At 39.9% G+C, this 12,154-nt stretch overlaps 1 protein-coding gene across 3 annotated transcripts in view; it reads right to left on the reverse strand.

Moving 5' to 3' along the window:
- Nucleotides 1–941: 941 nt before the first annotated feature.
- The window catches only part of GABRB1 (gamma-aminobutyric acid type A receptor beta1 subunit), a 397,306-nt gene continuing 386,093 nt past the window's right edge, over nucleotides 942–12,154 (reverse strand). Inside the window, exon 9 of one of the 3 annotated variants that reach the window (XM_025385322.1) lies at nucleotides 942–1,716. In XM_025385322.1, coding sequence (XP_025241107.1) covers nucleotides 1,372–1,716 — 345 coding nt within the window. In that variant the 3' untranslated portion in view covers nucleotides 942–1,371. The remainder of the gene's footprint in view (nucleotides 1,717–12,154) is intronic. The other 2 variants (XM_025385325.1, XM_025385323.1) reach the window with 2 other exon arrangements.

A 12,154-nucleotide genomic window follows, 5' to 3' on the forward strand; every position in this document is an offset into this window, starting at 1 on the left:
GAAGCTCCACTGCTTTTGTCATTGCTCTTGTTTTTATCTGTAGTTCTGCTATTTTCAAGATTTTCTTTAAAATGGAAATCTGGTCCTGAAGGGGAATGACACCAACATGGGTGTTTGTGTATTTTCCAAAGCATTAATTCCAGTCTGGAATGCAGAGCTCAGAGAGCAGAGCCATAAAGTGGCAGCTGAGGCCTGTGTGACTAGCCTGTCACCATTGGATACTGCTCTCTAGAAGGCGAAGAAATATATACTATTTGATTTAAGATTTGGCAGTTCAGGTAACTGCCCAGGCACCCTTTTCACAGCACATAAATCTTGCCTTCCTAATGGCAAGCGCAATATTTTTCTCAAGCAAAAATTGCTCACCATCCCCTTCCTCCCACACTCTCTGGAGCAGGAACTATGGAACTGGGGTGGCATGGCTTCCTGGCACAGCATCAGGGGGTTCCAGACTGATGAGATGAATTCAGGGCTGCATGTTTGAAATGGCCAGTTAGAAAAATGGTCATTCCCTCCCATTGCCTCCTTATTCTCAAGAAGAAAAGAAAAATGTTCTCAATGGCTACCAGGTCGACCAGGTTGGATTCTAATGTTAATTTAAAATTTGCCGGAAAGTCTGAGAAAGAAGCATGTTTCAGAATATCCAGCTTAATGGTGCGGTGAAGATGGCAGGTTGGGATTGTGTAACCTTGACTAGCACTTGCCCTTCCTTTCCTCTTCTATGGAGCTGTGGAGCCCTTTTACAACGGACACGGGAGAACTTAAGGATAGAAGGGACTCTTCTTTCCCTTTCTAAGCTCCTTTTTCTGTTGCCTTCTTCCTGGAAATCTGTAACTTATCAATGGCTTTGTTTTTTTCTTCTGAGATCCTGGAAATTGTTTTTTTGTTTTTTGTTTGTTTTGTTTTGTTTTGTTTTTGTTTGTTTTTTTGTTTTTTGTTTGTTTTTTTTTTTTTTTTGGCAGCATAAGATTGTTACAGTTTACCAGGAAGTAGTGCAGGTGGACAGCAAGGTCCTCTTTTCATTTTCCCTAAAAAATAAATCAGTAAAATTCAGGGCAACTAGAAAAGACTGCTAAAGATCTACCTATTTAACTTCTCTCTTTTTGTTTGTTTGTTTGTAAACATGGCAATTAATAGAGCTCTTACAGAGCCGATAACCTGGACCAAGGTAGACTGGAAAAAAATATTTTTTTTTGTTTTGTCTTTTTGAAGTAAACATGGTGCAGTAATAAAACTGATATGCAAGACCTAAAACCAATTGGATGGCTGAATCTCTTACCTCAAGAAACAGCAGTATCGCTGTTGGGGACCTGTAAGGTTAAAAAACAATAGAAGAGGAAAGTAGTCTAAATGGAACCATTAGAACAGACCTCAGTGTACATAGTAAAGCCAATAAACGACATTAAAAAGAGAAAAAGTGATGGGGAAAAACATTCGGGACCACTTGTCTATGGAATTCACGTCAGTCAAGTCGGGGATCTTGACTTTGAGCTGGGAGGCGCGCCTGCGGATGCGCCCCTTGCTGGGCACCCCGTGCCGGTCCAGGGTGCGCCCATAGGCCTCACGGCTGCTCAGAGGCTTGCGGTACTGGATGCTGGCGCTGTCATAGGAGTACATGGTGGCCTTGGGGTCACTCACGCTAGTGAGCACTTCCGAGCCACCCGTCTCATTCCGGATTTCCAGGGTGCTGAGGAGAATGTTACCGTGGGCGTCGACCTGATGGCAAAAAGAACAGGCTCCGACACAAGTTGCAGGACCTTTGCCTGTTTTCATTAACCTGTTACTAATGATACCCCATAAGGCTCATTAAACATTGTCTCCCTAAACATCTGGCTTGATGTGCCTCCCGTGTGGAGATCATCTATCTATCTATCTATCTATCTATCTATCTATCTATCTATCTATATCTAATCTATCTGTCTGTCTGTCTATCTCTCTATCTCTCTTATCTCTCTATCCATCCATCCATCCATCCATCCATCCATCCATCCATCCATCCATCCATCCATCCATCCATCCATCCATCCATCCATCCATCCAGCTGGCCATGCATCTATCTACCTTATCTGTCTGTCTGTCTGTCTATCTATCTGTCTGTCTATCTATCTATCTATCTATCTATCTATCTATCTATCTATCTATCTATCTATCATCTATCTATCTATCTATCTATCTATCATCATCCATCCACCTTGCTAGTTTTCCAGCTGTCATCTGTCTCCACTCACAGAACACTAGTGTGTGTGTGCGCGCGTGTGTATTTCTTCTTGTTATAAAAGTGGTACATGGAAACAAAGCTAGAAACACAGAACAAAAAGTAAAAATTCATAATCCCACCTTCAGAGTCAATCATTAACATCTCACTTGACTTCCAGAATTTTCTTCTTGTAAGTATATAAGTATATTCATATATACTTACAAACACAGGTTCATTCATATATTTTGTCTTGCAACCTGCTTTTCTCAGTTAATAATACAGCCTGGGCATCTTTCCTTGTTAATGAATATTCCTCTGTGACACGCTTCATTAATAGCTTACATGAGTAAACTACAATTGAATTAATCTGTTGTTAGATGTTAAGGGTTGTTTTACTTTTGTAGTCTTACAGACAAGTCTAGAAGGAATATTTTATAGTTAAATCTTTGTGCATATCCATAATTATTTCCTCAGGTGAAATTGACAGATATAATTAATGGGTCAAAGGATATGCCTGGCTGTCCTTTGACTTTTGTTCCTCTACTGTTGTTCACAAATGCTTCCTGCAGTTCCAGTGATACCTATCACAGGTTTCCTGGTTCTTCTCTATGTTATGCCCACACATACTCTTTTGGAACTACAGAAAATGTGAGCATAGTTTAGCTCAGGATGTGGCCTTGTTTAACTTCAAGCTGATATACTTTGTGAACGGATTTACCTGGAAGGGACGTGACTCATACATGAAAATGAGCTTGAAGTACTTCCAAGGCCAGTAGAGGGAGCTGTGCTAACATGTGTATTAGCATAGTACCTGACTTACAGTAAGGGTTCTATAAATGCTTTTGAATGAGATTAATCTTAGTAAACACCTAACACACTAGTTATAGATAAGGAGGCAAAAGAGCCTGGCAAAGAAGAGATAGAGAAAAACATGGGTGGCAAATACAAACAAGAGAGAAAGAAAAGAAAGGGACAGAGGATAGATAGCACATGATGGTACAACCGTAGTACAGTTTAAAGAACTAAGATTTATTGAGTTTCCACCATGAGTCTAGCATATATATTACTTGTTTAATACAGCAACCCTATTTTAAAAGGCCATCCATCCCCATTTTATAGATAAGGCAACTGAGATTTAGAACAGTTAACAATCTGGCTCGTTTACTCAGCTAGTAAGTGCCAGCCCTGATATTAGAACCTATGTGTATCTGATTCAAAGCACTTTCTACTGGGAGGACCAGGTCACAGTCCTTGGCCTTTGTTACACACCATAGGAAATTCAGTGATGCATTTGTTAGCTTTAAGATTTGAGTTGGCTGGAGAGAGAAATGGCAACCGACTCTGGTTTCTGTCATCTCTCTCTCCTTTTTTATCTATCATTATTTCCCTCTGTGAAGCATTTTGCTTCAGTCTAATTGGGCTACCCACATGCCCTGACCATATACCTCTATTGGTGGCTTTATTCAGGGAGTTATTATTATTATTATTTTGTTGTTAATAACTACTATTTATTGAATTCTACCGTGTAATTTATCTCAGTAATTCCAGTATTTCAGTAATTGAATCTTACTGAGCAATTTACCTTAGTTATAACAACACTATGACATATATGTTATCCTAATTCAGCAGACAGGGAAACCAAGGCTCAAAGAAGTTAAGTAAATTAAACAATAAGATTAAACAGCAGTACCAAATTTGGGATTAAAACACAGAATATTCTTTGTCTCAAATATTATTTTCTCTCTCTTTGTATGTTAATCAAATCCACCTGTTTTGGCCAAGGCTCAATTTAAATCCTGTTTTCTTTGTGTGCCTTTGTACTTTGCCTGCCCACAGTCACCTCCAAAACTTTCTCCCAACATTTATTGAGTGCTTACTGCGTGAGAGATAAAGTGTTAGGTGTCAAGGATATATGCTGAGCACAATGAGCGTCCTTACCATCAAAAACCCTTAGCACTGACTTTTACAACAGAATTTACAAACTCGGCCACCTACAGGGACCAAGAAGCATGACTGAGTAGGGCCAGGTGAGAGTAAGTAATTGAGTGAAGTTAGGGAATGGTGATGCCTATGGGGCCTTGGAGAGCAGATGTCTAAGGAGGAGACTGCAACTCAGCTCCGGTTGACAGCTACACTGAGTGGACTAGACCCTAATGTTGCCAGATCACCCCCTTTACCAGAAAACGTGAACATATTGATTTTTATTTTGTCTTCCCTTAAAGTTGGCTCAATAGTGTAAAAATGATTTTCCGGTCAGATGAAACATATCTGTGTCCAGATCTGACTTTTGCACTTTTGCATAGCCAGTTAGGGATCTGTTTTTTTTTTTTTTTTTTCCATTCACAAAGCCTTTAGCATATATTACTTTGTGTTGATGTTGACTTTAGGTTTCAGTCCTATTTTCCCAACCAGAGCTATTGGGGTGCTCAGGGGCTACATAATGAGGGCCTGGACTAGGACAATGTAGCAGAAAGAAAAGGAAAACTACACTAAAGAGGAGCTTTTGAAAAATGTTTAAAATAGAAATGAAATTGATTTGGCAACTGATTAGATTTGTAGCACAAGGAAGGGAAGGTGATCTGGAAACTGTCAGCCTGTTAGGCTGAAAGGATTACATTGTCATTAGCGAAATGGGGTGTCTGGTGTGTGTTGCGTGTATAGGGTGGAAAAAAAGAGTTTGCTGTTTAGGTTGAATTTGTGATATATGTTAGGCATCCTTGTGGTGGTGTCCAGCAAGTAATGTATATGTGATGATGACTGGGATAATGTTGGGGCTGAGATTATTTTAGGAGTGGGAGGCACCTATGCAGTCAGTGAAAGAGACACAGAGAAACTATAGAGGTAGAGAACAAATAACAGAATGCTATGAAGAGAAACTCAAGGAGGGAGTAGGGTATCCAGAAGGAGAGAATGGTCAATAGTGTTTCAGAGAGAACAGGGGGAATGAAGAAGGCTCACAGATTTATCAGTAAGACCATTTGTGGTCTTAGAATAAGAGCTGAAGCAGAACCTGAATTTCAACGGATTAAAGACTGAATTGGTAGCAAGGAGGAGAAGGGAGTTTATATGGACTCTCCTTTTCAAAAGTTTGCAGGTCAAAGGAAGAAAAGAAATAAAAGCATTAGCTCAAACATATCGGGATAGGGTGTCAAGTGAAGCTGGAAGAGACACAGTAGACAGGAAAAGGAGAAGGATTGAGGATGGCAAATTCTATGGGAGTGAGTGAGGAAGTCAAAGATATGGAAGGATAACAGGCTACATTCAGAAATGGGAATTTTACACATGGAGATATGGGAGGTAGAATATTTCTGAGCAATGGGAACATGTACTAATGTTTGCTTGAGACTTGAGGCCAGGTGATGGTGAAGGTCGTTGGGAATAATGAGCTAGATGCAGTCTCTGTCCTCTACTGTATGTCTATAATTGAAAAAATCATGTACATGAAAGTTGACATTACTGAGGATGGTAGGGTTGAAGTGATGAGGACCAAAATGCTTGAATTCCTTAAAGGAGGGAGAAGTATGTTATAAGATAAGGACTGGAGCACATGATTTTGTTAGGTACTTTGGAATAGCTAAGATAATCACAAAATATGAATTTTGTCCATAAGAGATCATTACCTTCTTAGAGATATATGAGTGAAGCATAATATTGGGAGTGACAAGTTTTCAATCAAATTCTAAATAGCATAATATATATCATGATTAGGGATTCATCAAAGTGAGAAATCACTGGGGGGGGGGGTGTCACAGAAGCCTTCTTGTAATAGCGGGGCTTGCATTGAGTTTTAAAAGATGGGTAGAGGACAGAACAAAAATTGAGAGTTGAAAGCTATGTTATTATTCTAGTTTTATTATCTACTCAGAAATGGCCTTGGATAAGTCTGCGTCTCAGTTCTGTTATCCATAAATGGAAGGTTTTCATTAGGTAATCTCAAGGGTTGGCTTTCAATCGTTGACAGTTTTTGATTATGGAGAACATTCCAGGTGGAGGACATAGCATTCTGAAAAAATGCTTGTAAAATGGAATCATGTGATCTGCATTCTATGCATCATTAAGTTACATTATTATGAATCTTTCTAAGTAAACAAAATTGCTAGAATTTATCGGCTAGTGAAGTATACAGATGCTCCTAATTAAACAGAAGTCAGGGTTAACAAGGTACATTTTATTAACCTATGTTGGTTAACCTTGGTGCAGATTCATGTGTGCCTAACGATTGCATGAAGTTTACCAGTATGTGCAAATCCCTCAATATTCTCTGTCACTGAGCTAGAAATCATAGCATTAAGTGGTTTGACATTTAAGATAATGGATCTAGTTTTGCAACTATCCATGAAAGCTGATTTCATTACTATAGAGTTACATCAACATTACCATGTTATTCTTCAGGAAAATTTTTAAAGTAGCTATATAACAATTCTTGCCCACTTCCATTTTCTTTCTTACCCAGTGTAGGACTTGTCCTAAAGGCTGATGTTAACAGACTGTCTATGTGTGTGTGTGTGTTTGTGTGTGTGTGTGTGTGTGTGTGTGTGTACATGCTCATGCATTTCTTCTACAGTGTGATACTTTACCCTCACCCTCCAGCTTTCTGCTGTCAGGTAAGGTATACATGTGGTAGCCATACCACTACTGATATCCACAAGTTTCTTGTTGGTTCTGCTGTAACCCATTCCCCTTGGAGAAGAGTGGCTTTCCCTTTGCCTCAACCATATCAGGGCATCTAAGTTATTCTTATATCTGAAGCTGACACAGCTTTCCAAAAATAATATCCATGGAAAAAGGGCTATTATTTCTTCATATCATCAGAGGGAGCAAGAAGTCATATTGTACATTGACCCAACATCTGCAGTGATTAAATATGCTGCCTAATTAATAAAGACATATCAAAATATCTATATCTGAGTTGAGCACAATCCAGCTTGAAGGTTTTTAAACCTTGAGTAAGAAGGAGGTGAGGCAAATTAAAATTGTTAACATACTGAATTTCTAAGGCAGGTAGAGACCAGCAGATTTTTTTCAAAAGTTGCTGATGTTGAAAGAACTATCCCGTGGGATAATTATTCCCCACTCCTCACAGTGCCCTCAAGTATGGGAATTCCCACTCTAAGCCCCAGGAGAGAATCTAAGGGAGGAACATGTACAACTTCTTTTCTCCTTCTCCCCTCTCACTGCTCCCCACTGATCTATGTGGCAGGTATATTTAGAAGAAGGAAGCAGGCATTCTAGGCTCTGTGCCTTCTGGAGTTTTCTGTCTCTGATCTACTTACTGAGAGGGTGCATGTTGAATACTGCTGTGCTTTTGGGTAAAGTCTGCAGTTGTTCATCAGTTCCAGTGACCGGGGAGGTAAGCCTGTTTCTGATTAGAAGGAATGACTACAGTATATTAATCATACATTCCTCAAACCAACATAATGGATTCTCTTTTTTAAAGTTTAGAGTGTCATTGAACCTAAATTTAGAGAAAATGAATGTAATTATGAATAAGGCTTCAGGAGGGCCAATCAAGAAACCCTTCCTCTTCCACTTCAGATAGATGACCAGTAAAGGGGAGCAGAGAATGCAGTTTAGTTCTGCAGCCCCAAGGGCTTGGCAATATTTCACTCTCACTCTACTCCTTATTAAACAGGCATATTTCCTGGCTGCAAAAGGCAATTTTAGGTGGATCATGGATAATCATTTAAAATGTTAATAGTAGTTCATGCATTCACTCACTCATTTATTCAATCAATGTTTATTGAGTGCCTACTATGCCTTAGGCACTGTTCCAGACACTGATGAAGACATCAGCCCCGCCATAAGCAATAGAACATCATGTCCCTCATTTTATAAATTCAGAGATCTCAACAAATAAAGCCTCTTGATGTTACAGTCTCCTGTACAAACACTGGAACCCTGACCCGCTATTGATTCTAAATGTTTTACTGGACAAATACTATGACCTCTTTCAAATGCAGGTTGTCAGTGACTTTCCAAGAGCCTCTTTGAAGTTTGCTCTCCTGCAACCACGATGACCACCTTCTTCTTGCCTGCCGAGCCTTTCTCTCATCTCCTTCCTGAAGGTCATGACACCCAGCCTTAAGGCCTGCTGATCCTAGACAAGTCTTACAGGGGCTCTCATGTAAAGAAAGGCCTGGAATTTTACTTCATAAAGACCTGAGATGGCAAGGACAATCCAGCTTCTGGCTGGCGAACACTTTTCTTCCTTCCTCCAGTGCACTGTTTATAAACCCCGTTATCTGGTTTTTAAATTCTAACTCTGATCACACAACAATCCTGGGAAGATGGTGGTGAGCAAAACAGATAAGGTTCTTGAAATACTGGTGTTCACGTTGTTATGGAGGAAAATGGTCAATACCATCTCTCCTCCTAAAATCAGTTTTTTAAAAATCAGGTAACATTATGAAGAAAGCAAAACAGCTGCATGTATCTTGTAATGTATTTAGGAAAATATGACCAGTTGGTGATTTTGTGCATATTTTTCTTAACATTATATTCATGCTCACATTTCATTATGACAAGGGACAAATCTAAAGTAATTCACATTTCCTTATTTTCTCCTGGACCTTACTACAGAAGAACCTAAAGGATAGTGCTGCATGGATGTTTAGAGGCATCTAAATCTCACAATGGCCAGAGCAGAACTCTTGATCTTCTCTCTTCCCATCCAACTTGTTCCTTCCACTGAGTGTCCCATTAGAATGTTACTCCAAGGGGGCAGGGATGTTGTATTATTCACAGCCGTTTCCCCAAAGCCAAGAAAAGTACTTGGCATATAGAAGCATTCAATAAATATCTTTGAAATGAATGAATGGGGATAAATACATTGGGTATAGTGGTTAATTTTGTGTGTCAACTTGGCTAGGCTGTGGTTTCCAGTTAAGTCAAACACTAGTTTAGATGTTGCTGAGGAGGTATTCTGTAGATGTGATTGGCATTTACAGTTACTGTAAGTAAAGGAGATTACACTCGATATTGTGAATGGGCCTCATGCTATTGATTGAAAGCATTGAGAGCAAAAACTGAGGTTTCCAGGAAAAGAAGAAATTCTGTCTCCACACGGTACTGTAGAAACGTTGGCCAAGTTTCCAACATGCCCTGCAGATTTCAGGCTAAAGATTGCAACATCAACTCTCATCTGAGTTTCCACCCTGCAACCTGCCTGACAGATTTTGGACTTGCCAGCTTCCACAATTGCAAGAAATGATTCCTTAAAATAAATCTCTTATTATTTGTATGTTGGTTCTATTCCTATTGGTTCTGTTTCTCTGAAGAGCCCTGACTGATGCAAAAGGCATGCCAAAAATCATAGGGTGATTCTCAAATGACTGAAGTCCAGAGAACACTGATGTGATGGCTGTACTATTTCTTTCCTTAGCATAAATCTGAAGCGAATGTGCAGATTTATTTTCTGACTTGGGTTCAGCCTTTCTTCCGCCCCTTCCATCTCACTCACTCTCTCCTCTCTGCCTCAACATCCTCAGTGACTGCCTTAGGCTGTGAAAAATGTTGCCACTCACAGAATTGAACTGCTGTGGATATTTTCAATATATAAATATAGCTGAACTCATTTTAGTAATTGGAATAAAATATAATCTTGTTTTCAGTGGCAGTTTTAAAGCCCTGTCGAGGAATACCTCTGGGCTCAATCTACTTTGCACTTGCTAGCCAATTCAATTAGATTCGTATTTACTGAGTGGTTCTGAAGCACAGAGCAGGAAACCAAGTGAAGTGGGGCTGGCTACAGAATAAGCTAATTCACCGCCCTCAAGAAGCCTACACTCTACTTAATGAAGCCAACCGGTGCAAACCGCTGCCTTCCCTTGTAGAGAACACACAGTTGCAACAACCTAGCATTCATCTTCCCATCCCTCTAATAGAATGTACTGTATTGACTGTTGCTGTCAGTCATTTGCTCTCACCAGGGCTGCCAAACCCTAATCTCTTAGCCTGGAATTCCTGAAACCTTTTATGCGGGGAGGAGATGGGAGGTTCTGGTGATGCTTTGCATGTCTCTTTGCATATCCTGAAAGCTTGTGGCAGAAGTGGAAACTTTATTATCATTTTGAGAAGGAACAGAAGATTAAGTGCAAATTTACATAAGTCTAAGACAAATAAATTATATTATCCAGGAAATAGAAAAGGAAAAAAAGAAAAACAAAAATAAAACGAAACAACTGGCAATTTTCTGGAACATTACTCAGGTAGATACATTTATCCTGGATTCCTTTCTTTTCCTTATTTCTCCCATTCTATGTTTTAGCAGGTCCAAATTGCTCTACTTTTAAATACAACCTGATTCTGTTCACTTTTTTCTTTCTTTTTTTAGTATTTATGAGCACATAGCAGGTGTATTCCATGTCTTCTTCTTTCCACCATCACCTCTTGCATCTTAAGTGATCTTCCTCTTTCCAGAAATGTTGCCCTGTGGTCCTTTCTCTGCATAGAAACTCGAGTGATCATTTAACAATGTAAAACAGGGCGACAGAGCGAGACTCCATCTCAAAGAAAAAAGAAAAATGCAAAACAGGCCAGGTGCAGCAGCTCACGCAGGTAATCCCAGCACTCTAGGAGGCCGAGGTGGGCTGATCACCTGAGGTCAGGAGTTCTAAACCAGCCTGGCCAACATGGCGAAACCCCATCTCTACTAAAAATACAAAAATTAGCCGGGTGTGGTGGCAGGCACCTGTAGTCCCAACTACTCAGGGAGGCTGAGGCATGAAAATTGTTTGAACCCAGGAGGCAGATGTTGCAGTGAGTCGAGATTGCACCACTGCACTCCAACCTAGGTGATAGAGGGAGACTCTGTCTTTAAAAAAAAAAAAAAAGAAAAAGAGAAAGTAAAATAAATGATGTCTATTTATATCGTCTGTTGACTCTGTGTGTATCTTCTAGTTACTTTCCAAAACATAGAATGAATTCCAAATTTCTTACCCTAGTCCAAAAAGCACCATGTGGTTTGGTTCCTGTGGGTACCTCAGCTCTCATTTCCTACCAGGCTGCTTTTGAGCACTGCACCAGCCACACCAGCCTTATTTTGGCTGTCTCTTGATGCTCCTAAGTCCACAGGGCATTCTCACCTGCTATGCTTCTCTTGTGCAATGCTGTTTCTTGCCCACATTGTTACCTGGCTAGCTTCTCATCATTTTCTTTACCATATTTATCATCATCTGCCATTATATCGTGTGTTTATTCACATATTTATCAATTACCTCAACTGGAATATAAGCTCCAGGAGGGCAGGTGCTTTTTTGTTATTCATCACTACTCAGTATGTCCTCCTTGCTTTTCCAGAACTGAGCCTAAGATACATTTTGCTGAGTAAATGTCTGCAGAATGGGGAAATCTGAAACTTACACTTTGAGCCATCTCTCTGAACTCTGAGTTTCAATGGCCAAGGACACCTGCAGAGGTGGCTAGAATCTCTAGGATCTCCAGGGTTGTGGTTCTCAGACATTGAGGTATATCTGAATGAATTGGGAAGCTTGCTAAAAACACCAGTTTGAGTTCATCTCATTTTAGATTGATCCTCCTAGTCTGTATTCCACCCAAACATCCCAAGGGTCCTAGTAGGTAGTGGTGGATGCCTATTAGTTTGACCTATCTGATTCCATTCTACCTTCCTGTGATGATAATGCCCTGATATTCTTTTGGTTCATATGGTTGAAGTATGCCTGATTGCATCTTCCAGGTTCTAGGGACACGTGTGTGATCCAGACCTGGGCATTTAGCATTTTCCATCTTCCTGGTGAGAAGAATTGACTTCTGCATGAAAATATGACAAGTCTGTGCAAAAAGACTCAATCCTGGGCCTTTTTAAATTAGAACTATTGGATATAAGAAATAATTTTGTGCTAGGGTCAAAGAGATTTGACACTGTAAACTTGGAACTTTGGGACCACCATGAGGGAAGGGTCAAAACAAAGTCAATATAAAAGAAAGCAGAATTAAGAG

Source organism: Theropithecus gelada, chromosome 5, assembly GCF_003255815.1.
Source record: "Theropithecus gelada isolate Dixy chromosome 5, Tgel_1.0, whole genome shotgun sequence".
Classification (NCBI taxonomy): domain Eukaryota; kingdom Metazoa; phylum Chordata; class Mammalia; order Primates; family Cercopithecidae; genus Theropithecus; species Theropithecus gelada.